This window comes from Pocillopora verrucosa, chromosome 10 (assembly GCF_036669915.1).
Source record: "Pocillopora verrucosa isolate sample1 chromosome 10, ASM3666991v2, whole genome shotgun sequence".
NCBI lineage: Eukaryota > Metazoa > Cnidaria > Anthozoa > Scleractinia > Pocilloporidae > Pocillopora > Pocillopora verrucosa.
The window spans coordinates 6,713,036-6,740,454 of record NC_089321.1 but is presented as its reverse complement, the minus strand read 5'-3'; the positions used below and the strand labels follow the sequence as shown (position 1 = coordinate 6,740,454).

Genomic DNA, 27,419 nt, shown 5'->3' with positions numbered 1-27,419 from the left:
TCTCATTAATATTCATATTTTCGATTATTCGGACTCTCGATTATCCAGACTATTTACCCAAGTCCCACCGAGTCCGGATAATCGAGGTTCGACTGTACTAAAATCAGGTGACCATGAGTTTACAGTTCTGTGGCTTGAAAATTATAATCGTAACTCTTTCTCTCGCCGAAAAAAAGATAGATTTTAAACCTACAAATATAAGGTAGAATTTGTCATCAAAGCGACATACTTTGCGTTTCAAACATAAAAGATAATGTGATAGCTGAAAAGGAACAAATAAGTCAAAGACGTTTAGCACCTGTTGTGCTATGATCACTTAGTGAACATACTAACTGTTTTTCTTCACATATATTGTTATATTTTGACTTAATAAGGGTATTTTTATACACGATGGTTTGTAAGTACTTTCACATTTCAACAGAAACATGTATCTGTCATTCAAGAAGTCAGAAGTTGAAATGAAATTAGAAGATCCTCGCAGCTAAGAACACTACTGAAACTAGTAGTTAGATTATATGGAGAAGGAGAAGTTAATATCGATATGTAGTTGATAAGCTGACCTTAAAATAGATAGCCTTGTGAAATCTTAGCAAAGCTCGCTTATTGACACCAATATTTGTTAAATCGAAAGATGAACTTTTTTTTTCCGTCAGAAAAAATATTCCTATGCGAACTTAAAACAAGCAATTTTTGTTTCAGAATAAACCCACATTCGTGCTTTACATATGCATGATGTGACTTGCAGCTTAAGGCATTAAATTCAGATCACGACTAAAATTTACGACAGCTTGTATATTTATAATGTATGGTCATGTCTGGTAAACGGCTTACTATAAGAGAGAGCGTCATGCTAAGTACTTAACAGTCAGTACAGGGAAAATGTCGGCGAATTTGAACACATCTCTGAGTGGAACACACTCAGCTATAACCTCACCGCAATGCATCAATCCTACGACGCAAAAAATCGGAGAAACATTCGCTTACTGTCTGTTATCGATTGTTTCGCTGGCTGGCAATATCTTTTTGGGGATCACAGTCTACAGCTCGAAAACCTTGAGAAAACCTTTCAAACTTTTCATCGCCAACATGGCCATATCCGATCTGTTGTATCCGATTTTCCTGTTTCCAATCAACTTGACGCAGCTATATCGAGGACAACACTTCTGGTCAGTCAGCGGTCGTCTTGGAGAAACACTGTGTAAGCTGGTTCCCTTCTTAGCAGATGCCTCCAACGCTGTGTCAATTTTGAGCGTGGTTTTGATAGCAATGGAACGATATAGAGCAGTGGTATTTCCCTTCCGTTCCCCACTCGGCTCAAAGTTCTGCGCTCTCTTCATTATCGCTACTTGGACTATCTCAATGGCTCTTTATTTACCATATCTCTTCGCCTTTTCGCTAATGGAACATTCGGAAGAAAAAAAGTGTGAACTACAGTGGAAGAAAACTTTTGAGGATTCCTTTCCCTTTGAAACCTATATCTGTGCTGGTTCTATTTTAATTATCTTCATTCCTCTCTTTGTTACTATTTTACTTTACGTTATAATTATTTTAAAACTCAAGTCCCAGATGACTCCAGGCGAGCAATCAGCTAATGCCTTAACACATCGAGCAGAGAGGGAGTGGAAAGTGCTGAAGATGTCCATTGCTATCGTGATGGCGTTTATAATATGCCGAATTCCCTACACCATTAGTTATTTCATGGACTATTTTCCACAGAACACCTCCATGATCAAGTCTTGCGGTTTTCAATACTTCGCGTATACCGCTTTTTTTCTTGCTCACTCACATTGTGCTATAAACCCTTGCATTTGTTTTATTTTCTGTAAAGGCTATCGAAAAGACTTAAAACAGATTTTGAAAAAGAGCTTTCACAGGAGGTAAAGAGATCCTACGTCTGAGATAACAATTCGTAACTTGACCCAGGCCTCTCTCCTTTTTTCGCTCTGCGCCGAGGGTCTTTCGCTCCGGCGCGACTATCACCCCGTATTCATCAACTCAACGCATTGTAGCAGCTTTCGGGAAACAGGTGGTGAATATCACTTTGTATACGATCATTTTTTATAAGCAGTTTGCCGCTTTCTCGGTTGCGAAAAGTGAATAAAATGATAAAAACACACGTCGTGTCAAGTTATGAGGTTTATAAGGAAATAGACGCAAGTCCCACGTACAATCCTGAAGACATGATCGGGGGCTAGAGATGTCAGTCTTTCCGAATTAAACTTGGTGTTTAGTAGAGCATTATAAAACAAAAAAATATATAGCCCGCTAAAAGGATCTTTTAAGAGAAACTTAATGTGCATGGTTATTTGAAAAAAGTTCACGGAAAATTTAAAGGGAAAATCTACAACTCGCTCTTGTGCATGCGCGCAATTCACGAGTTAAAAACGGAAAATCTCTGGAATGTTAAATTGAAGTAAGAAACCTATCCTCTGGCGCACCGAGAATTGAACGAGCAAGATACGCTCTTTTATCTTCTTCATGTTAAGCAAGTTTTATTCTCAATTAGCACATTCCCACGAGATGCCAATTGTTATCGTTGACTGTTACGCATTTTTCAGATAGTTACCTCTAATACTTTCTAAGTTGTTAAGACGAAATTATCCTCTAGTGGATAACTTCCCCATTTTCACAACCTGTCTACAGTTGGTATGTTAAGAAGGAACTACTGATCTATCTCTTCTAGACTTTGCCCACAGGGGGAACGTGCTTTGGGCAAACCAGGAAGTATCGTTAACGGATATGATAATCGATACGATTGCTATTTTAAGTGTGATCAAAATGATATCTTTAGGTGAAAACACTTTAGTTTTTTTCATTTTTATGTCATGATGATAGCCTAGGACACGAAAATATCTGGTGTACTTTAAACCTAACCTAAATATACTATTTCGTTTCCTTTTTTTATTCTGTATGCTAAATTTCTTCGATAAAAGTTTCTAAGACTTTTTTAACTCGCCCTGTTAGCGTGTAATCCCCACGTTTAATGCGCGCGAAACTCTCTCTTTCTATTTCCGACAAAAACAAAGATGAAGTTACCATAATGTTTCAGAAGATTCAGTTGGTGTGGCAACTGTAAGGCCTAGTGTCATCATCATATAATTCTAGGCAGATGATAATTCTTGATCAGTTATTTGAAACTTGCTTGACATGGTCGATAGATAAATGTTTTCGCGGGCAAATTTTCCGCTTTCGTTACATGTGAATAAAGCTACGAGTGCGACTAATTTTGGTAAAACTATCTCTCATAGCAGGCAAAGCTTGGAGACTTTCTACCCTTCATTCAGCTCTAACATACAGCCAAAGATGTTTTGTTCACTTTTTAGTTTTCATCCGATGCAGACATCTTTAACGGAAACTGATTGACAATAAATGAATAGAGCTCTAAATTGAATCTTCTCACGTGAGGTTTGCTTTGTTTGTCGCGTGCGTTATCGTACTTTGCTTTAAATTCATTAAACTCAGATCACGTCTTGAAAAGAATATAAAAGTTGAAGTTTTTCTTCAGGATATCAGGTCAGGTAAAACTCAACCTGTGAGAACTGCTCGCCAAATAAGTAACCGCCAGTATCAGAGAAATGTCGCTAAACGAGAACACATCGATCAATGGAACACACCCGGTTATGCCTCCGGCGCTTTGCTTCAATCCTGTTACACGTAGAATCGGAGAAACAATCGCTTACTGCCTCTTGTTTGTAGTTTCGCTGGTTGGAAATAGCTTCATCGTGATAATTGTGCCTAAGACGAAAACCGTGAGAAAAGCCACAAACATTTTAATCGTAAACATGGCCGCGTCCGATCTGCTTTATCCGATATTCCTTTTTCCGAAGAATTTAACAGAGGTCTACCTTCATTCTGGTTTAGTGAGTGGTGATGTTGGCGAGACTTTGTGTAAGCTTGTTCCCTTCATAGCAGATGTCTCCACTTCTGTGTCAATTCAAAGCCTGGTTCTGATAGCAGTGGATCGATTTGGAACTGTCGTTTTTCCTCTTCGAACTCCATTTATCGGTTCAAAGCTGTGCCGATTCCTCCTTCTTGCCACTTGGATAATCTCATTGGCTTTTCATTTACCATATCTCTTCGCCTTTCCACTCGTTGAGTATACGGAAGGAACAAAATGTGCACTACAGTGGAATGAAGCCCTCGGAGATACGTTGTCCCTAAAAAACTACATTCTGGGCGCTTGTATTTCACTTGCCTATATTCCTTTGTTTCTGATTTTTTTACTCTACCTCATAATCATTTTAAAACTCAAGCCCCAGACGACTCCAGGCGAGCAATCGGCTAATGCCGTTAAACGACGAGTAAAAAGGGAACTGAAAGTGCTGAAGATATCCATTGCTATCGTTCTGGGGTTTACAATATGCCGAATCCCCCTCACTATACGTTTGTTATTTCTCTTTTTTCCACCGAACATCTCCATGATTGAGTCTTGCGGTTTTAAATACTTCGCATATGTTGCTCATTTTCTTAATCACTCATATTGTGCTGTAAACCCTTGCATTTATTTTATCTTTTGTGGAAATTATCGTGAAGGTCTCAAATATCTCTTCGGGCTAAGAAATTCATCTTCCAAGTAGTTTCCAAGTTTAGTTAATTTTGGCTTGAGAGAAATCCTACCCAAGGTACTCAAACCAGTGTTGACACAGGGCAGCCACCAGGACCGGTAAAACGGAATTATGAATTATTCAGTATTTTTATCACATAGGAATTTCATCAGAATATTTCTATTCGTTAGTTACTTAGAAATTTATCTTCAACAAGCGCGAGATCCTTCTTAATGAGTTGCTACATAAGAAAATACGAGGAATAAACCAAAAAGAATGAGCCGGGTAGATGCTAATCGCTGTCGAAATGATCTTGTAAAATTTAGGATAAATTTTTGCAGATTCACAAAATTTTGACGTGGTCCTTCTCAATGCCCACCTAACACGGGCTAAATGAAATAATAAAGGAAGACGAAGACAAAGAAGAAGAGGAACCTGACATTTTGTCAAACAAGGCCCCGTTTCATCTGGTCCGTCCTTGTGGTTTGTGCATAAATTTTGTGCAATAAATAAATGATAGTTTCTTCTTTGTTGTAAAAGTCAATTAGAAGTTTGTACTTTCCTTTTAGAAAATAAACTTGAAATATCTTTGAAACATGAATATCAAAATGATGGTTGAATTTTTTTTGCTTTTTTGGTAAAAGTTAAAACGACGAGTCACGTACGCTCTCCCAGCGTGACTATGTCTTATTATAAGGGGGTATGTTTCTAAAAGAAACTGTGGTGCTGCGTCGGTGGGAGAGTAAAACAGGTAATAAAGTGTTAACAACTGAGTTGAAAACGTAAATTGACCACCGTAAAGAGTTTAGAGGCAGATGTTTCGAGCGTTAGACCTTCGTCGGAGCGATTGGCGAAGGGCTAACGCTCGAAATGTCAGTCTTATTGTATTTTCATTTGAAGGATCTACGCGTAAGGAGGGAACGGGGAGGGGAGGGTTAGGATTATCAATGGCGTTCTCTGACCGAGGCCCTATGTTCATAGATGCACGAAGAGGACAAACTAAATAACTTGTTGTTCTTTTTACTAAAATAACACTTAAGTTGAGACTCTTGAGGCAATCTACATTTATAGGGTTCTTTGAAACAGTTTATTGGCCAGTTATCTAAGATGCGTTTCATTGATTCATGGATAGAAAATTTGCAACTATGTGTAATTACTTGTCGCCGCGATCGTTGGAGCATTACGGAGGTCCATCTTGAAGAGACTTGCTAATTGACTGGGCGGTACATCAGTATCAAGCATTGGGCTGCAATCTTTGTCAAATCCATCGATTTGATGTTTGTTGTTTGTCGTCCAGAGATGACTCCAAGTAACTCCCCTCCTTTTTTTTATGTTCGCGCTATCTTGTAGAGCAGAATGTCTGGCTGGGACCTTTTGGCCTTGTTCGAATTATTAAACTGTTCTAAAGTTGTCTCTTAAAGAAGAGTCTATCACTGATAACACATTGAGTGCAAAATGAAAATAGCTTAAGCCCTGACAAATTATGCTCAAGAAAGGTAGAAGGTTTCGAGTCCAATCTTAAGTAAAAAAGTGTCTAATTTCTTGTTCGAATAAAAAATCATTCTTTATAATGGTTAGTCGATTTTTTGTGATTCAAACACTAGTTAAAGATAATACAACATAAATATTTTGGATCAACTTAGTGTCCATATTTGCATGATAAGATTCTTATGACAAACAACACAAGGCTCTTTGTAACAGCTTCTTGGACTGATGGGGTTAGGTAGCTTCAGGTCACTCGCGCAAATGAAGGCACTAAGAGTCACATCAACAACTTTTTTTTATTCTCTGTTTTATCTTTTCTCTTTCTGTCTCTGTCTCTCTTTCTCTGCCTTAAGTACGCGCTCTTAAATATCCTACCGGTAAACATGTTTGGGCTTACGGAAAACTAAAACAGAGTAAACTTATTTCAAATAATAAAGTCCTCCTGTTGAGGACTCTAAGCAAGATCAAAGACAAGCACAAAAACGATGACGTTTATCGTACGAGAATTAAGCCCCACTACAACGGTCAAGAACACATCACTCCAAACTGGGTAAAGATAAGTGTGTGGTCTTGCAGCACATGACAAACCTAGGCTCACAAGACTAGTACCGTCTCATAACTGAAGGATTTCAAGATAATTTAAAAGGCCTAAAAAATTTCTAAACACTTATTCAAAATAGTTCCAAATTTAGTATATAGTTCATAAAAAGTTTATTAAACAATTATCTAAGATGCGTTTCATTGATTCATGGATTAAAATTAATCCTTTGTCACCAGAGAAGTTCATAGTTAAAAAGAAATTTATCATAATAATCACGTTAGAAATTAAGAAAAGTTGCCAGCGCTCAGTATATCTTGAAGAGACTCTCTAATAAACCTTGCTGTACATCAGTAGTCTTAATTGGAACGCCGTCATGGTCAAAACCAACGATTCGATCAACACCAATCGAGTCTTTCAGACTTGACTTTAAATAGGACTTCAAGTAAAACTGAGGAGACCCTGGTTTGCGCGCTTTCTTGTAGAACAGAATGTCAGACTGGGAACTTTTGGCCTTCTTCGAGTTATTCAACTTTCCTAAAGTCCCTGAGGGGAGAGCCTGTCAGAATAGATAACACATAAAGTACAAAATCAGAGCATTTTGAGCCCTGAGAAATTATGCGCAAGAATTGACGTGAGAACGCTGTAATTCTCTTCTTCATTTTGAAAGTCTACATTGGATTAAAACTTGAGCAATTTAATTTTATCAATGCCAGTTACAGTCACTACGTAACTCAATCTGTTTTAAATCATGCATAAGCGAAAGATCTAGATACTTTAATGACATTGCGAAGAGAGTTGAAATGTTAATATTTCCTGGCAGTTGAAGTGTTGAAACAGATGTCAGACAGATGATAATTGTGATCATGATGACATGTAAGTTTTACTGATCTTCCATATCATTTAAAAAAGTTGACATTGTAGAAAAGCTTATCGTTATTGATCGTATTTGTGGGGAATTACAATCGTTTGTCTCACAGTTTAATCATTTCATAGGCGACTGGATAGGCGTCACCTTGTACATCGCCGACCTGAAGAAGACTCGCAGTATGCCGTCAAAACACTGCGATCCACATCGCAATGGAGTTCATCGAGAGACAAACGGTTGTATTTCATTAAAAAATTTTTAAATCTCATCGATCAATGGACCAGAGATAATGAAATTTCTAGCCGACTAAAATCGTTTCAGTTACGCACCTTTACAATGACAGTGTCAGTGTTTGTATCTACAGCCACAACTTTCTCAGTAGCATCCTCAGAATCTTCGACCTTTAACATAACTAAATCATCATCTTCCGAGAGAGTGTAGACTGTGAAAGTACCTGTAGCATATAATAGAGAGCCATCATGGTATACAAAACACTGATATTCATTGCCCTTCATGAATCACACATTAGTTGGCGATTAACTGGTTATTGCTACAATCCGGCTTAACGGAGCTCCAAGAACACGCTTTCAAAAGTATATGAATAATATTGACAAACCTTATGCTGATTATAATAACAATAATATTAATAGTAAGTAAGATAAGCCTTTATACGGGCCCAAGTGGCCCATGGGGCCGGTGCTTAACTCCGGTTTTCTTAGCATGAAGCGGCTAGGAGTATTGCTACTCCCCCCTGGATGGGATGCTAGTCCATCGCAGGGTTACCCCCAGCATATTTGCTGGTACCCATTTGTACACCTGGGTGAAGAGAAGCACTGTGAGAGTAAAGTGTCTCGCCTAAGAACACAACACAATGACCCCGGCCAGGGCTCGAACCCAGACCACTCGATCCGGAGTCAAGCGCACTAACCATGAGGCCACCGCGCCTCCACAAATAATATTATTAAATTGAGAATAATTCATGGGCGCGCATAGATATGGAATTTCTCTTCTCGCGTTCAACTCAATATCTCACGAGTGAGATAACGAGTTCAACAAGAGAAGAGAAGTTCTCTATCTAAAAGCAACCGTGTATTATTTGTTTGAAGTTAACTCAATAAGTCTTTACTGACAAGAAAAGATGACTCTATTAACAAATTCAATCCGCGAAAAAAAAAACAGTCGGAAAGTGCTCGGGCAATAAAACTCAACATGAAAAAGTGTGTTGAATCATTACAAAAACAAACAATGGGCGGAACTTTCTTTTCACAAAATTCTCGACGTTTTCTTTACCGACAGAAGAAAAATCTAATCAGGAAGACGGGCAACTTGCCGTGATCTTGAAGATCACGGCCTTTGTCAAATATTCCAGATGCCAATTTCCCGTTCTCAGCCGCGAGAAATGCCATAACCAAAACCAAATAATACTCGGTTTTTCTCTCTGTATTTGTAAACAATACGAATTTTTCATCTTTGCCGGTTAACAGCCCTAATCCAAGAAACACCCCTAAAAGTTCACATGCGGATATTTCCGCAAACTTAAGGGAAGGACGATATTTTTTTGACGAGTAATCTCCTAAAAACCATTTCCCCTTCTTTACTCACTTGCGCTATTTTCTCCTCCATCTGCTTTCAACGAACCGTTCTCATCGACGTACAAGTAGTGACCTTTGGCACCGCCGTCCTCATTCATTGAATAAAGCCTTGTATGTTGGTGCGTTGACCATTCATAGTCACTTCCATCTATGACTGCAGTAGTGCCTTCCTGCAACAACGAATAATGGAAACGGAAATTTATAGACTATGGACAGTAGACAACATACTGTGTACAGTTGGTGAAATAACGTAAGCCATAGGTAAAAGGCAATTGGAATGCTACGCTCAATGGAAGTTCATTCTGCGAATTTACATGTATTTCTGTAGGCAGGCTGTCGCATACTGGACATTGTCAATGAATGCAATCACCGGTTGATAAAGGGGCACCTTTTCTAAAGATCGAAAACCGTGGTGCTGCGTCGATGGAGGCTATTACAAGATGATTTGGTTGTATTAGCTAACTGAGTTGATAATAGGCAATTATTGGATAAGGTTGAGCGTGATATCATGAATTATAGATGCCAAGGTCTGAGTTATCGGCTTAGACCAAAAGCTCACGAGGTGTAATAATTCATGATATCATGCGAAAAACGAATTCAATAATTGATTTATTAATCTTTTTTTAACAATCAGCAAAAGAATACGCTTCTCTCTCAGGGATCACCACACGGACGGGGGGCTTGGAAACTAGGCAGAATTTGAACTCGACATGACATCCCAATTTAATTTTTTTCTCAGAGGGCACGGTAACGAATCCTGCAATCTGATTGTTTCTTTGCGCAATCCGTATTTTCCTATCTCTGCCTTCGGGCAACGGTAACGCTTTCGTGAGTCGCCGAGTACATTCCTACCTTCGTTGCCATTTTTCATAATTATATCTCGTTTTTTCCGGCCGATCACTAACTTATTCATCCTCTCTTTTCTCCCTCTCAAATTACTTTGGTGAACAGGAAAATATTGGTTTCGAAATTAATTTGTATAAGCTAAAGATTCATTAAATTGATTGACAAGCGGCTTAAAACCTGTTTGTAATTAATTTCAATCCTTCACAAAAAGTACCTAGAAAGTTAAAACGTGAGGTATTTGGTTACAATTGAATTTATCGATGGAACTGTCATTCATTGAATATCTGAATTCCCTCAAACAATTTGTTCGTATTAAAAGGGCGAGCGAAGTTTTCAGTTCTACAACAAATACACGCTCTCGGTGAGTCTTTCCAAGTCCGTTCAATTCGGACATTTGTACCATAAATTGTACAACAGAAACTGAAGGAATTCAATGAGGAAAGGCCGCATTAAATCCCCTTGAGTCTCGTTGAAGTGTCTCATTCGAATTCAGTTTTTGTGGAGGAAAGACCACATTTACACACGCCATTTCAGCAAACACACGAACAAACTCTCACAACTTCAAAATAAAAAAATTTGAATTTACTTACAATTACTTTCCTCGCAATTTACTTCATCAACAGAGGTAAAGCTTCTTACATGAATCCATCGTCGACTAGAGTGAATAATACTTTCCGTAAGATCATTGACTTTTTTTGAAGAAATCATTGTCGTGACAGTCCTTGCCAAACTAGTTCGGTTGTTTTTTCAAAAGTGTACATGCGCTTTTTTTCTTACCCGCTCTCTTATTGACAGGTGTCAGATTGTAACAGACTTGAAAAAATAATGTTTCAAAGTTTGTTTGGAAGCCTTTTAAATCACCTTTATCATTATGTAAATGAAAATGTTTCGGTGAAGCATCTCTCTTTAATTTATATCACCTCTATTTTAACTACCCTTTACTCGCTCAAAAATTGTTCAGTTTATGGAAGGTCTTGCGGTACCGGTATTTACAGCCCTATATCATTCGGGTTCTTTCGGAAAGAATTTCGTTAAATTTAAAAAATATATATGTTATTTACCGGCTAAGGGTCGGTCTTTATGGTGAAAAAACTGTGACCGAGGTCTTGAAAATGCTGCTCGGGGCCTACGGCCCATAAATAACATATGTATCTTCTGCAGTAATAAAAAACGAAGGGCTAACTCTCGATAAAACTGAAATGATCTCACTTACCAGTTGGTTTGCACTTTATTGTCAAGGTGAGAGTAGTCATGAAAACGACTTTTGTTATACGAACTTTGTTTACGAACGAATTCATGATTTACAAGGAAAATACGCCATATTACATATCAGAAGCACTTAATTTATTAATAACTTAATATTATTTTCCTTTCTATAAAAAGGCTATGAACTTCCTGAAACCAAAATTATAACGTTGTAGTTCTCCGTTTAATTCTTTCAAAGATTCGTAAACAAGGTGGCGTCATAACTTTTGGTTTCGCAAATTAAAACTTGATTCTAAGTCATAACAAAAAAACTCCACCAAGCCATCGAATGAGAAAAAAAACCCAAATGACTCCATCGTTAAATCCTAATGACCTGATTTCGATTTAATTTGACTCGGAAATGCGTGAGATGAAGCGAGATTTATTTCTTACTTTTCTCAACCAGTTCAATGTTCTTTCCTCAACAGACCCCGATCGTATAGTAGTTGAAAGCTGTTCAGATTTAGGGGAATTATTCAAGCCATCAGCTAGTTTTTTGAAATAACCTATCGATTGTTTTTATCATTTTACTTGTTTTAAATCTTAAATTTAAAATGTAAATAAATGTTTACGGGAGTAATTTTTACTAAAGAAAAGCCGGGACCATGTAAGTATTTGTAACTGAATGAATAAACTCGCCGGTATGCGGATAGAGCAGACACAGACAGAGAAATCAACACTCTTTACCTCTTTCAAAGCGTCCATTGATCCGTCTTCAATCGACATTGTAATGAGTGATCTCCTTGCGACAAATGTGTCCTTCTCAAAGCTCTCGGAAAAATTGCTACGACAAAGTTATATCTATGACTGTGACATCTCTTTTTATGTCATACACCCGCTTTTTAAAAGTGAAATAATGCGTATTTAGTAAAACACGTTTTTAATGTCAGATGACCATACGAAAACGAACACTTTACGTCATCGTTAATTTACCACAAGTTTCGTGGTGTTAAGTTTTAGCCGCTTCGTCCTAAGACTGACTAACAAAATGAATAGATATTCAGTAAGACAGGTGATGCAAAAACTGAAAACTATCTGCCTGGAGAAACCGTTTGATTGAATACCAAATTCTCTGAAGTTATATCGCACGAGATGTATGGCAGACAGAAAAGAGATATTGTTATCTTGCGTGTGACTGAGAGAAAATGGATCCCAACCACCGCTTTTTTGTTTTCTTAATGTAGCTCGTGACCCGTGACAGTTTTTGTGGTTCGTTTCATAGAGGTACAATAATTTAAATGTAAACATTCCAAGTAAACCTCGATTGTTTTTGTAATTACATTTGTATTTTAAAAAATAATCAGCTACCTGTTTGAACTCAAAACTACAACGCGCTGTTCGCTATAAGTCGCTTGTCTGGTTATCGCAGAGAGAGGAAATCAATGTTTCAGTCAAGAAAGTGTTTTGATAACTCCTTTTTACCTTGAAAGAGTTCACCCAGAGAGGGAAAAAACCCGCGTAAGCAAGATTTAAAATAAGTGGTCGAATTTCTAGCACATTGGAAGACAATTTGTCACTTTTTTTTTGTCAAGATTTCATCTATTTATTCGAAAATGTCAAAAGGTTCTGGATTTGGTTTTTGGAGCACATGCCTCCTTTTAAGTTTTTCTTTAGTTGAATTATGCGGGTGTGGAAGACCCAGTCTCCCTTTTAGTCCCGCTCTGGAATCGGGATCGAGATGTCCTGGTTCTTGTTATTTAGTTTAGCTGGACAGAATTAAATATTTCATACTCTTAGATTGTGCTGAGGGATTTTACCGTGTTTAACTGAATAAAGTTATCTTTTTATCTATGTTCAAACTCTGACCAGGGCCCAGTTATTCAAAGGGCGGATAACGTTATCCATCAGATACATCGCTATCCAGCAGATGTGTTAGCCAAACATACCGCGCTATCCACCGGATAGAGATTAACCGATGGATATCGTTATCCAACCTTCGAACAACCAGAGCCAGATCATTTAGTTTTGTTGGGGTAAACGCTAGCTGGTGAGAGAGAACTCAAGAAAACATGATAACGAGAAGTAGAACGTTGAGCAAATGATACATTATACTCAAACTCTTGCCGGTGAATTGCTTGAGAACCGGTGGGTTACCTGCAATGGACAACTCGTGCGTCCATATTCAACTCGATTCGCTCTTTTAGAATCCGTACAATTTCAACTATCCCCGACATTTCCTGGCATTTTCATACCAGTACAACTTTCCAGTTACCATGTAACTCAATCGTTAACAGCGACGGGTGGATGAGTCAAAAGATGTCTTTTTCATTTTCTTAGTAGGGCAAAAAGTGAAAGGTGTCCTCTGCCTGAACAAAACTGCCTTTTTATTTTATTTTTTTTAAAGAAATCAATTTAAGCTAGGACTGTTTCTTATTCATGTGATATTTACAATATTTCTCATCTATTGGAATGCTTTTAATACATTGTTTGAATCGTTTGTTAATTCCCAGACACTGAACCTGTCCAGAGGTGCTGTCATGAAACTGATGAATTTTGCAGAAGTCGCTCTGGTCAAGAGCCTTTGATTTACACTGTCGGTCAAGTCGATTAAGCGCCTGGCAAGTTGGAAAGTTACCTCTTTCTTTAGCTGCCTGACTCTTCCTGTAAGTTTCACGCTTTCGTGAGTTCTCATCTCTTTTAAGCAGCTTTTGCTTTCTCTTTGCTCTATCGTAGCTTTTTGAAGTCCTGCTGGGCTTCTGTTGAACACGAGCGTTTTGAGTATTTCGACGTTTCTTCGCCGATTTTCGTGGAAAGCTCTGATATTCCTCCCTTCTCCGTCTCTTTAAAGAACAGGTCGAAGTGGTTGAAAATCGCCAGTATTTGTTACCCCTCTCAGCACACGCGTTAACTTTCCTAGCAGAGCACAAATTGGTAGTCATGTTTGAGAACTACAGAGTACGTGTTGTAGAGAATCAGAGCAAAGTTTAAAACAGTCAGGCGTTCGAAGCAAACGACGATAATGGACTGGATCGAGTAGTCCGATAAGCCTTCGTTACCAGAGCCCGCGTTATTTAAAGAAAATATGGCGGAAGTGGGTGAGATAAAAAGAAAGCAAGTTTTCTGTGATGTTTGTGGAGTAACTTTGCCTTCAGGTGAGGACAACCTTGCATACCATGAATAAAAGCTTAATTTTTTAATAGTCAAGGATTTCATCCTTCTTGTGTTGTTCGCTCTGACGAAGGACCAACGCTAGAGACGTCAGCTTTGAAACTCTTAGCGGTGGCCAATATACGTCTCGCTCTAAGGGGTCAGCAAAGGGTTAAGTTTCAATTCCATACATAAATGATTTTCACTTTTTTATGCAAGTTCTAATTAATTTACATGTATACAGGTCTGCAGCTCCAGATCTAGCAAAATTCCTCAAGCTGAATTATATTTCAAGTTTGATTCGTATTGTAACCTTATCTTAAGAAATGCAGAATCGAAAGGACTGGCATTTTATATGGTACATGTAACAAATTTTTTCATTTTGTCACTTATTTTTCAAAAATTAATTTCTTAGCTTCGCTTCTCCAAACCCACAACAATGGCAAAAAACATCAAAGGTTACTGAAGTTAAAACAAGAAAGAGAATCTTCTTCAAGGAGGAGCATTTATGTTCGAGGCTTTCAAAACTCAGGATCCATAGAAGAAGATTTAGGAAAATACTTTAGTGTGTATGGAAAAGTCTCAAACATATTCTTGGATAAAGATAAGGTATTTTAACACTTTATACCTGAATATCAGTGTCCATATCCTCCATACTCCACTCTATGCATTTTCTTTGCTGAAAAGGAGAATCAAAGATGCACATGCATAGATTGGCAATCATTTCCATCATCCTCATGATCTTATTGACTGATTCAAAGGAAAAATTACAAGCTGGTCACTTGTAGGCTTGAAACAGAATGATCTAATTGGTGAAGACATACTTGTGTAGTAAAAGAAAAGGCAGGGTGACATCTATAGCCATTTGATGGAATCCAAGCTTGAAATGAATAAACAAATTAATTTCATAAATAATTATTTTGGAAGGGTTTGATTCCAGAAAATTCTCTTGTTAATCCTGTGGGAGGCCTGATGTTTTTTCGTTTGTGATGTTTACATCCAGGAAAGAGATTTTATTTTATTTTAAAATTCCTTGAAATGGCTCCCAGAAAGCTTTTTGATTGCAAGTCATATTTCAAGTTTATCAAAAATGTGGAAGTTGCTTAATAACTTGATAAAATTATTGTTTTCTTGTTGTTTTTGATCAGGGCAATGAATGTACGTCATTCTAAGCTTCTATTGTTATAAATAGGAGGGAATTCTTAGGAAACAGCTATTATTTCAAATGAGTGCTAGCAGTAAAATATAAAATATTAAGTAAAAAATATTGGGTTATGATAAAACTCTCCCTTGTGAACCATAATGCTTGATAATTGGATGGTAAATGAAAATTTGTCTTAATTTCTTTTGTTTCCAGGGTGTTTTTGCAATAGTGGAGTTTGACAGTGAAGAAAGTGTTACAAAAGTGCTGAGTCAACTGCAGTCATTACCACCTCTGCATAAAAAACACTTAACAGTGAAAGAAAGGACTGTAGCTAAAACAAGCTATCAATTTAAAATACAAAAACCCAAAAAGCGGGGTCATGATGACCCTGAGCAACACCATCATGGGTGTTTGGGAAGCAAGGAGATGGCAAACTTTTTATCTAAGGATCTCATTGTCAAACTGAATTCATTGATGACAGTATGTGGAAACACTAGATGAGTTCTACACATACCTTGCTATTTTAATTTAGATACAACCAAATACTACTTGCCCTTTGCACTTTAATGAGTGATCCTCAGCTACAAATCTGGCCAGTGATTGCCACTTTTTCATTTCATCAGTTTCACCAGTAGCTGGTGCTTAGTGTCAACACTGATCTACCAAAATTTTTGATCATGGATTTTAAAATCCCTGGAGCACTTAAAATGTAAACTATCCAACACATGTGTATCATGTCTATAACCTCAAACCCTCTAATAACTACTTGATATATTGAATAACTGTATGATAGCCACAGGAGAGAAACAACTCACATGTTAGGTCTCATTGTTTCATTACACTGTATAACTGGCTTGCATTTACACTGTCAGGTAGATGAGCAAGTGAATCTTTTGATGCAGCAATTGTGTCTCACTGATGAAGACGTCAAATTAAGACGATTAGTTTGTCAGCTGCTACAAGAGGTGTTGAGTGAAGTTTATCCAGGAGCCTCTGTGGTGCCGTTTGGCTCAACTGTTAGTGGAGTGGGATGGAAGGGAAGTGACTTGGATCTGTGTTTACTGACGTCTGAAGTTGATGATGCTGTTGTTGATTACTCTTTAGTTGTTGATGCACTGCGTAGTTTTGCTCCCGGGTGCACAAATGTCATACCAGTCTTGACTGCTAAATGTCCTTTAATCAAATTCACACATCTGCCCTCTGGATTGTCATGTGACCTATCAGTAAACAACAGGTACTATTATAATGGTTGCATGTTGTCCTTCAGTAGTACCAGTATCATAATTATATTATGGTTTTGACTGAGGCATTAAGCTATTATAACTGTAGCATTAGAAATAAGCTTCCAAGCTTTCCCTGATCTATCATCTAACAATGCTATGGATCAGCAAAAGCTTGTATGCAACAGTAGCTTAAGGCCTCTCTTAAAACTAATTTATAAACAGGAACTGTACTGCTGCCTTATGGGATAAATGTTCTTGTAGTTCTCAGTGCCATTTAGGTGCTGATAGGATATAGACCACAAATGATGATGATGATAGCATTTATGATGACAAGTCTTGTGACAAAGGATAATTGTTGTGATGTTCATGATAATGGTGTTATCTATGTATAATGGCCTTATCTATGCACAATTGCTTATTCAAATTTTATGTATAGAATGTAGCTATTTGATGTGTTCTTAAGGGTCAGGGAAAACCTTATAATAAGTTGTGATCGAGTTTCTTCACAGAAGAGCTATATGTGTGCATGCATACTTAGTGATCACATATAGACTGGAATGTACAACAGGATTCTCTACCATGAGCCAAGTATTTACCATTAGAAATTGGTTCTCAATTCATACGCCAAATTTTTCCATTGTAAAATCTGTCGTAAAAAATTTACTTTGACTTTCTCTCTGTCTTGACTTGATTTATGACTTCCTCTCCTGTTGAGAAAAAGTCTGTCACAGTGACAAATAACAACAGTCCTATTTTAGTACAGCCCTTATAAATCAGGATAATCAGAACAAAAGTTACAGCATCATCAAGTCATGTCACTGATAATACCAATGATTTCTCAACAGGCTTGGTGTAAGAAACTCAGAGCTCCTTCGCAGCTACATTTCCCTTGATCCCAGGATTCCTCAGCTGGTGTTCATAGTGAGAGCCTGGGCTAAAGCTCAAGCTTTAACAGCTAGTAGACTGCTGTCAAACTATGCCTTGACTCTGATGGTGCTGCACTTCTTGCAAATGCAACATCCACCGGTTATCCCTTCACTACAATGTAGATTTGATGCATGGATCAGAGAGCAGTCACATTCATTTGATATGAAAGAGCCTAGTTCAGAATTTATTGACAGCTGGAACTGTTCATTTTTCACTGATGTTGCCAAACTTTCCCCTTCACAGAATACCAAAAGTCTGAGTAAGTACACTTCATCTGATCTTTTGCTTATTCCAGTTGTATTCAGATGTTTTGAAGTAGTCAGTTTTCAGATCCAGTCAACATTATTTGGCTTCTTGTCAACTTAACTGGGTGGAGTTTTAAATATTGTTTTTCCCATGTGAGAAACCATCTACCATGGACTTACAGTGACAGAAAGAAATATGATAGTAATATTTTTTTAAATCCATGGTTAGTTACACATGATATTATTATTGTACTGTTTACATGTAACCCTTCTTAATACAATTAGAGATGGTCATCAAAATACTAGTTTGCAAAGCTCCTGGAAATTTTATTTTCATATTCAATTTTAGACAGCTTTCAAACTATAAGCTTGAAAGGGAATCAAAACATTGCATTTAGTTTATCATTTTCATTAAAATTGTGAGTTGCTGGCCTACAGATCTTCAAAACTTATAATCAGTTGAAAATAATTGTTGATAGTCTGACAGTAGCCAGCAGTGTTGAGATGAAATATTGGTGAGGGGGCGGGAGAAATCTTTTAAGAGAAAACTCTGCAATAATATAATACATTTAGTGATTTCTTTGCTCATCCATACCTAAAGGAGGCACTTTACAGTAAAATTACCTTTGTTACCTCTTTACTTTGCCTCCTCAACAGTTCAGCTATTGGAAGAGTTCTTTTGCTTCTTTTCAACTGAATTTGACTTTGCTAATTGTGTGGTCAGCATCAAGACAGGCGAAAAGACAAGTATTGCATCAGTGTTGGAAGAGTTAAAGGTTACACCATGTACAGAAACTAATGGCAACATTTCAATGATCACAACTGATAGTGATCAAGTATGTAAAACAAAGTCAACAAAGAATGATGATAGTAAGGATGCTAATAGGATGACAAAAGAAACCATTAAGCAGCAGAACACAATGCCAAATTCAGTCTCAGAATGTGCTCACACCAGTCCAAGGTTTGGGAAACGACTAGAGTTTAAGATTGCCCCTTTGTGTGTCCAGGATCCCTTTGAGCTTGTGCATAACTTGACACAGAACATTACCATGGAAACACTGAAAAACATGATTGAATTAATGAAGATGGCTCACACGATTTGCCAGGATTTGAATAACAGTGTTGATAATCCAAATCCCTCTGGAAATAAACTCTTGAACCTTTTCACAGTTTGTAAATCTCCTAAGAGGAGGAAGCATTCTCATCGCCATGATTTCTTTGTTCAGTATCAAAACAACAGTTCTCAGGCAACAGACACAGGTTATGTTAACAACCTGAGTACACCCCATGCAGTCTTTGTGTTTGTTCTTGAGACATTAGAGAGAGAGTATGGATTTCAATGTGAAGTAAAATGTTCCACTAAGGTACCCTGCTCTGGTGCAGCAGAATCCGGTGTGTCTGGGAAAACCCAGGATGTCAAAACATCAGTGGTGCCCCAGCTTTTTGGGCGTATCTCTGGTGCAGGTTGCAGTGACACTAGAAATGAAGCAAGGAAATCAGAGAGAGAAAAAAAATATGACCATGAGTTTTCAGCTGTTTGCAAAGCTTTTGAAAATACGTGGACCCATTGTAGAAGAGAACGGCGCAGGTCCCTTCAGCCTCAGAAACAAGACAATGAAAACAACAAAAGTTTAAGCAAAGATAAATTAACTGATCAATTGTCAGAAGGATATGAAAAATCATCCTCTAATCAGGGTGAGAAGTTTGCAAATGCTCCTGTTGCCCATCCTCTTCTTAGTTTTGAGTTGAATGTAGGCAGTTTTCCTTACAAAGAGGTCAAAAATGGCTGTACAGTTTTCATGGAACATGTTGAAAGTAAAGAATCTCAGCTATTCGGAAATTTCTTCTCTGCTTTTAAGAAGTATTTCTTGGGTTTAGTAATGAGGTAAAAAGTTTGTTAGCAAGCAGAGTATAATATAGAAATATGTACTAAATAATTTTATAGAAACTATGTAAAACTTTAAATGATTATTTTTCTTATTATGGAAATTAAAATGTTTGACCACACTTGAAATTTTAGAAATTTGTACCCTTTCTTTCTCTGCAGTGCTATATGCAAGATATTCAGATGAGAACTGCTCTCATTGATTCCAAGTGATTCTGGGCTGAAACAAACCATAATTATGCTGCAGAGATCTTGATATCTTAGTTATCAGTCAAATTCCTATGTATTAACTTGGAAGACACATTTTAATATTCCATGAGATAACTATTTAATGTGGAGGAGATTAATTTGAAAGATGCAATAGTCTGTTAACTTCAATATGGGAATGTTCATTTTTTCAGAAGATTCCAAATTGAAGTATTTAAAGCCCTTGTTCAACCAACCAACTTTTGCATGCTTTTCTTTTGGTTGTTGAGTTTGTTCCTTAAAAGGTGTTCTAAAACAACATTTTACACAGTGAAAATTTGGGTCAACTGTGCACCCTACAATACAGTAACAGTCAAATTCTAGATAAAATGGCTCAAGTTAAGAGAGGATTGACTCAGCTGGAGAGATCATGTAATGAACATTGTCTGCTTTTACTTCATTATCTAGTGAAAGCTAATGGCAAAGATCATAAAAACTTCCAGGGTGCCAACTTCTTCTGAAAACCACATTATTTTATTTCCACACATCAATGAAAGTCCACTTGCAAACAGAAGATATAAAATGTTACACAAAGTTTAAATGCTTCCAAATATTGGTTTATTCAAGTGAAAATACATTTAGATATTAATTATAAACCATTTGAACTTTGCCATAAGAAAAAAGATGTTCTCAATTCATACTCAATGTATTTCAAGAACATCCTGACATTAAGTGCAAAATTTGGTTACTATGCATCTCCTCAAAGACGTGTTTGCAAGTTCAACATTGTCATGATTTAACAAACTTTTATCCTTGCATATTGATTGATACAGTTGAATATATTTCTTGGAGCATACCAGCCTGCAAAGCATGTTCAGAATGGTTGTCCTTTTAAAGCAAGTTAAATATAGATCCATTTTTAATTTTATTGTTCATAGTCTCTTTCTTCCAAAGTAGAATAAGAAAGGTAAGCTGCTGATTAATGAAAATGGCCCTTTAAATTAAACAAGCTTTCCTGGTGAAAATTGTAATAAATACACAAATTTCTTGCACCAACTTGGAAATAACTGGTATTTTTGGCATAACTTCAAACTACATACCTAACAAACTATGAATAATTAGCATAAATTATACGTAAATCTTGTGAATTATAAATGACTGAATAAATATATTTCAGTTTCTGGATTTTACACAAATATTTATTTGACCTCAGTACTATCCTTTCTTATTGCTCCAGTATCCTTTTTAGTTCACTGTCATCTTTTCTAATGATCCCAGTAAAGTTATTTTTCAGTTCAAGGCCACCTAACAAAGTATTCATAAAAACTAATTAAAAATTGTTGTGACAAAATTAAATTTTATTGCTAACCAACCAATCCTCTGTGTAAACTGGGATGATTAACAATTTTATTCATATATACTGATGACGAATTCAATTCAACTTCATAAAGAACAAAAAGATTTTTATACTTAAATTTTTATTAAACTCCATCATGACATAGTGGAAGCTTCCAAAGCAAGTCCTAGCCAAAAATAAATAATGATTTTATTTAATTGGAGTACCTGTAATGAATTGTGAAATTACCTGCGGTTTTAGATTAGATGAAAATACTCAGGCTCATAACAAACTTACCAAGGGAATCTTATTTCACTTTCAAAAAGTGAAGCAATATAATTATAATCGAGTACATGATATGTTAAATGATATTTAACCTTTAAATCCCCTTTGCATGGCAAATAATAACTTTTAAAGTTATTCCAATGAATTTACTGATTTCTTCTGAAAGGAATGTTGACTACCAATCTGCCAAGAGATTTGTTCTTTAAGGTGCAATTCTCTCTTTTAAAAAGGAATTTTTTTTGCACCATCTCCTAAGAAAATGGTCCTCTAGGAAGCACTCCCACTCCAACACCTCCTTGGTGCATGCCCATGGATGCCACAGGGGTCCATCTATTGCTCAGTACATCGAAGCACTCCACAGTATTAAGGTTTGACAAGCCATCGTAGCCTCCAATCGCATACAACCTTCCTCCTAGAGTCACCACAGCTACCCTACTGCGGCGAGTATTCATGGGGGCTACAAAGGTCCATTGCCCAGTCTCAGGGTCAAAACACTCAACAGTGTTGAGAAAGCAACTGCCGTCATACCCTCCACACACATAGATGCGGCCATTTAAAGTGGCAACACCAACTCTACATCTACGAACACTCATTGGCGGACTCTGCACCCATGTGTTGGTTTGTGGGTTGTACACTTCCACAGTGTTAAATATTGATAAGCCATTGTGTCCACCAATGGCAAAAATCTTTCCGTTCAACTCTGTGACACCAGCAGCACTGCGGAGTGTCCCCATTGGGGCTACAAACTTCCAGCTGTTGACTGCAGGAGAATAGCACTCTACTGTGCTCAGTGAGATGTGGCCATCATACCCACCTACAACATATATCCCTCCACTTACTACCACTGCACCAAGAGCACTGCGACGTGTATTCATGGGAGCAACTGCCTTCCATGTTTGAAACTGTGGATCAAAACATTCCACTGTGCTCAGTCGCTTGTGGCCATCAAATCCACCAAGGGCATACAGCTTTTTATCAAGGACAGCTACTCCAACACGGGTACGCAACGTGCTCATAGGTAAGCCAGGCAACCATTGTCCGGTCAAAGTATCGTACGTTTCCACGGTGCTAAGAGCCTCCCCAGAGGAAGTCAGGCCGCCAATAGCATAAATCAGACATGCAGCTTCACTGCATCGCCTTGGTTTCGTGCGGATCGACTGAAGCTTACATCTCCTCTCAGGCATGAGTAGGTAGTCCTTAGCTTCGTCTACCAAGTCACGGCATGCTAAATTACTCTTTATCAGCTCGTCGCTGGAGACTTTGTCGCATAGATACTGCGGGCTAATCAAAGGCAGTCTCACGTTCTTGAGTAATTCTGGAAGGAAATCTTTGCGCTCGTCTTCTTCTCTTCTCACCCAAGCTGAAATTGCTTCAAAAACTTCTTCTTCTGTGCGGACATTTAATTCTTCCCGCGAGATCATCTCCACCACCGCCTCGGGGGCCAAGCTCAAGAATTCTTCACTCCTTGCAACCTCAGAGAAGTTTTTCACAGCAAAAACATCAGCTGCTTTGACGAGATCTATGCAAGAATATGTATCAGCGAAAGACCGGATACCGAGGCAATTTGTCGGATGAAGAACGCGGTGGAGAAACTCAACGCACGCTTGCTTTACACTCGCCAACTGCAGCAGGTTGGAGGCACATAGTAAATTCTGCACATTATCTACGTTGATTTCAATCCTTCCTGTGTAGCAGAAATTCACCAGATCCTCTAAAGCTGAAAATTCCACGCCGAACAAGATGACTTCATCTTGACGACTTTCTTTCATGTCTCCAGTAAACATGGCATTAAAATAGCTACTCGCAGCAGCTAAAACCACACGATGAGACTTCAAATGGAAATCACCTACACCAAGTTGAATGTCGCAGAGCTTCCCATCTTTTCTAAGGCTGTGTAGCCCTGAGAAAACTTGGGAAGAAAATTCAGGAACACAGAAAAGCAAACTCTCCTCTGACGCCATTTTCTTGTTATCGCATTGCCGGTCACGTGACGCCTCACAGGTGTTGTTATGACAAACAGACGCGATAAGTCGATTACCGATACTTTCCCGATGCCAATCAAACCTGATTGACAAATGTCATTTTAAGGCAATTTAATGCGCCTAATTTGATTGAGTCATTATTTTCTGGTTTGTCACGAAAGAGGGGCATTTATCTCTATAGACCCTTTAAAAAAATCAATGATTTTCCCAATTGCCTCACCCTTTTCCCTTTTCTTTTAATATGCACATTGATCAAGTTTCTGGTGATTACTACTAAATCTCATTTTCCTTGATTTTTTTATCTTGATGTTTTATTTCTTATAAATTGTTTATTTATTGTAACATTAGCTTAACATTGTGTTTCATTTGAGCAAAATCAGAAGTGCCTTTAACTGGTTTCTGTCAAATTCAATTATCTACTTTGGCAATTAACCAATGGATCTAACAATAAAACAACCTGTTACATATGGCATGATTTCCCTCCACCAATCCTATCTGTGTGTAAAATGCTTGGATGTGTGTAGTGACCAGCCCCTCTTCTTCAGTGCCATATCCACTAATTATCCACAGCATTTGGCAAATAGTATTACAGGTACTAAAAATCTTACACAAGCAGATGATTTAAATACAGCTGAATCTTGATCAATTATGGGGCTGTTAAGAATCCTTCAAAAATATGAGTTTAAAACTTTTCTTACATGCTACAATTCCTTGTCGAGAGGAAGGGTGTTCCACGATTTAGGGGGAAATATGGAAATGTTCCAAGAACTTGTTATGGGTTTTTGCCCCAAGAAGAGTTCTCACAAAACAATTTGAACCAAATGTTCTGGAATGCTTCTGTTGGTAAAGTAATTTGGCACACGTCTGCAATGTGAGCATTTGTGTTTGGTAATAAGAGAATAAAAGAGAAGAGTAAAAAGTTTCCAGAGAATTAAACAAAAAACACCCTTTGGATGACAGATGGGGCTTGACATACAAATCAAAAGGAATCTCTAAAAGTATGAATTTTAATAAGCCCTCTTCTCACAATCTCACAGCCACAAACAACTCAACTTGACCCTAAAAGAATTATAAATAAAATTGCAACAAGAATTCTTGGGCTCTACAGGGACAAATGATATTTTTACAGATCAGTACAAAGATTAATTTTTTTATTTTATTTTCACTATATTGGCTGTATGATTCATGCAAATTAATATGTTGTTTGGGTTTGTTACAAAAAAAAAATTAATAAAAAATAAAACTAGTAAGTTTAATTCCTTTTTTGAATTCATTTTCAGAGAAAAAAAGATAAAACTAAACAATATTAGACATAATTTAACAAGAAGTTTCTTTTTATTATGAAATAAATATAATTCAAGTCTATGTATTACAGCTTGTATCATCCTTCTGTTTTGATTTGACTTTTGTAGAAGTTGTTGACCTTCTTTTCCTTCCTTGCTGAAACTTTAATTTACGTTGTTGCAGTTTTTTCACTCTATTTTCTCCTTTTCCTCCACCTCCACATGTTACCTCTACATTTATCTTTCTTCCAGCTAGAACACTGTGATGTAAATTCAGTGCTTTCTGTAAAGGTATAATATAAAATTTAACCTTTGATAATATTAAGTATGGATACTTGTTAAGGGTAAAGTAAAGGGCAAAGTTTGGAGAATATTTGTTCATTTTCCCAACAGTTCAAGTAAAAAGATCATCAAGTTGTGCCTTAATAAAAGGAAGTCCTATTTTTAAAGGTTTATTACAAAAAACCAAACTGTAATTTAAATAGTGAGGAATCTAAAACAAAAGACGCTCAAAAAGAAACAAATGCAAGAAAATATTAACCAATCAAAATGACTGATGTAACTGCATATTAAATCACTATAATCGTAACATGTAATACATTAGAAGGATGTCAAACAATGGAAGTAATTTCACTCACCCAGTAACTAGCCTTGTCACCAAATTCAATAAATCCACATCCCTTTGACTCTCCACTCTTCTTGGTCATGATTCGAAATTCTTTAATGTTATCTATTGACAAATAGACAGAATAGCTGTTTATTATCACTAATACTTGCACACTTTGGTCTGCTGTGATGAAAATGTTTTGCTGTTTCACTCAGGGCCCTCCTTGAATAAAATTCCTTTTTGTCAATGACTTTAAATTCCTGCCCATCATTAGCAAAATAGTAATTTTTTTATTAAAAACTTGGATCAATATCAGTATCTAAGCAACTGCCCACCTACCCCTTCCCTAACCCAACATTAACCTTAACTTGTTGTCAATTGACTGCTGTTGAGTTAGGGGAGGGGTAGGTGGGCAGTTGCCCGGATACTGATATTGATCCAAAAACTTTCACACCACATAAGGCTGCTGATAAAAAAAAAAAACCTATCAAGTTCAAAATTATATCATCAACAGTTAAAAAAAACACACCACCCTGTTTCAAAACAGTAAGTTCCATTTGAATCTGTGACCAAATAAATATTATTAAATTACCTGTGCATCTAAAATGATTCTTAACTTGTTCCTCTTTCACTGAGAAGGGAAGGTTTCCTTTTGAGACAATTGAGGAATGAAAAAACATTATAACTAATTATGTCCAAGTCATAGATGAATTTTTTCAAAAAAGAGTTAAAGTTTAGCAAGTCATGGCTATTTTGGTTGCTAGTAAGAACATACTCACAGCAACAAAGGGCAAAGTTACTTGTTGTACAAATTTAATCGCAAACATTGTTGTCACAAGATGTAGCTACATGTACCATGTAGTCAGAAGTGTATGATGCCAAATGTTGACTTGTTTAACAAATATTAAAAACATTGGAGTACAATTATTGAAAGATTATCAATTGAATAGCATGCTTGTATTTAAGTTAAATTACAGCTTCATTACACCTACCAATAAAAAGTATGTATCTTTTGTTCTTGTCTTTACTATCAAGTTTATCAATAGCTTGTTCATTTTCTTCTCCAGTTGCTTCAGAAGTTTGATTCTTTTTCTCTGGGGTCTTAACTGGCTTATCTGTTTTGTCTAAAAGATAAAGTTATTATTAAATAAAGAATTAATTTAAGTAATAATATGGATAGGTAGAGATGAACGTACAAAAAAAGAGAAAAAAATACATCTTTACACAATTGTCTCAAGTAAACCATACTACATCTGGAAGGAAACTTTAATCATAAAATTGCTTTTGTCATCATAATCATTGCATCAGTGCTGATATATGGCAAAGGATTTGTGGACCAATGATGATGGCAATATCACCTTAGTATGTACTTTTAAGGGATGAAATCCTTCATTGTAAAAATGAAGACCACTTAATTACATACAGTTGTGGAAATTATGTCAAAATTTAACAATGATCATCATCAAGAAAGCTGTCACCAGACGTAATACCAGTTTGATTCTTCTGTAAATTAACTTCAATGGCAATGTAAAAGCTGCAATAACAAAATGCTGGTTCTAAAAAAATTGAGCAAAGTACAAAGGGTAACAAGAAAGAAACAAGCGCCTACGTAGCGTACCAGATTTCTTCAGAACTTTTCCTTCCTTAGGTCTATGTTTGGCCCACCAACTGTTATCAAAAACAAATAATTGTATGAGAATATACATGAAATCAGGTTAAAATACCTGGCTACCTGTATGATTATGCGTATCCTTTAATAATCATATCATTGGACCACATGACAATGAGCGTTATTCCTGAATCTAATTGCTATTATTTACCCCAAGTTACATTCTCCTATTTCTTGTTCAATCGACCACGTGTGATATCGAGTTTACTGCGCTGTTGAGGTGAATTAGAGGCACTTACTCATGTCGTTTTCTTTTCCTCGATGTTAGTGGCTTTGGCTCCTCCATGTGATTTATTCTCAAAAAATAATAATGCGAATAACAATCCTACACAGTCATAGATTTGTGTAGAAAAGAACAGATACAACGCATGAAAGTGGTGTACATCTCCGCCATAATGGACGCGTTAAACTGGGGCCAAGTATATAATTATAAGTTTCACGC

General features: G+C 37.0%; 5 protein-coding genes across 5 annotated transcripts; 3 read left to right on the top strand and 2 right to left on the bottom strand.

The window, feature by feature from the left end:
- The first annotated feature begins 808 nt into the window (after positions 1-808).
- Positions 809-2,077, top strand: LOC131768732 (endothelin receptor type B-like). Its single transcript, XM_059084459.2, has one exon. The coding sequence runs from the start codon at positions 880-882 to the stop codon at positions 1,879-1,881; it is 1,002 nt and encodes a 333-aa protein (XP_058940442.2). The 5' UTR covers positions 809-879; the 3' UTR covers positions 1,882-2,077.
- Positions 2,078-3,499: 1,422 nt separating this feature from the next.
- Positions 3,500-4,577, top strand: LOC131768733 (neuropeptide SIFamide receptor-like). The gene has a single exon (XM_059084460.2). It carries the CDS (start codon positions 3,576-3,578, stop codon positions 4,575-4,577), a length of 1,002 nt encoding a protein of 333 aa, XP_058940443.2. The 5' UTR covers positions 3,500-3,575.
- A 1,741-nt stretch (positions 4,578-6,318) lies between these two features.
- Positions 6,319-11,950, bottom strand: LOC131768769 (uncharacterized). Its single transcript, XM_059084498.2, has 4 exons — positions 11,806-11,950; positions 9,038-9,197; positions 7,765-7,889; positions 6,319-7,126 (listed from the first exon to the last, which is right to left on the bottom strand). The coding sequence occupies exons 1-4, from the start codon at positions 11,842-11,844 to the stop codon at positions 6,875-6,877; spliced, it is 576 nt and encodes a 191-aa protein (XP_058940481.2). The 5' UTR covers positions 11,845-11,950; the 3' UTR covers positions 6,319-6,874.
- Positions 11,951-14,673: 2,723 nt separating this feature from the next.
- Positions 14,674-20,330, top strand: LOC131768704 (speckle targeted PIP5K1A-regulated poly(A) polymerase-like). Its single transcript, XM_066173045.1, has 4 exons — positions 14,674-15,829; positions 16,222-16,583; positions 17,418-17,758; positions 18,402-20,330. Exons 1-4 carry the CDS (start codon positions 15,530-15,532, stop codon positions 19,631-19,633), a joined length of 2,235 nt encoding a protein of 744 aa, XP_066029142.1. The 5' UTR covers positions 14,674-15,529; the 3' UTR covers positions 19,634-20,330.
- Positions 20,331-20,425: 95 nt separating this feature from the next.
- On the bottom strand, positions 20,426-27,382 carry LOC131768734 (kelch-like protein 18). The gene is made up of 8 exons (XM_066173576.1): positions 27,217-27,382; positions 26,927-26,976; positions 26,301-26,432; positions 25,901-25,957; positions 25,340-25,431; positions 24,790-24,984; positions 24,446-24,477; positions 20,426-23,500 (listed from the first exon to the last, which is right to left on the bottom strand). Exons 1-8 carry the CDS (start codon positions 27,261-27,263, stop codon positions 21,688-21,690), a joined length of 2,418 nt encoding a protein of 805 aa, XP_066029673.1. The 5' UTR covers positions 27,264-27,382; the 3' UTR covers positions 20,426-21,687.
- Positions 27,383-27,419: the final 37 nt, after the last annotated feature.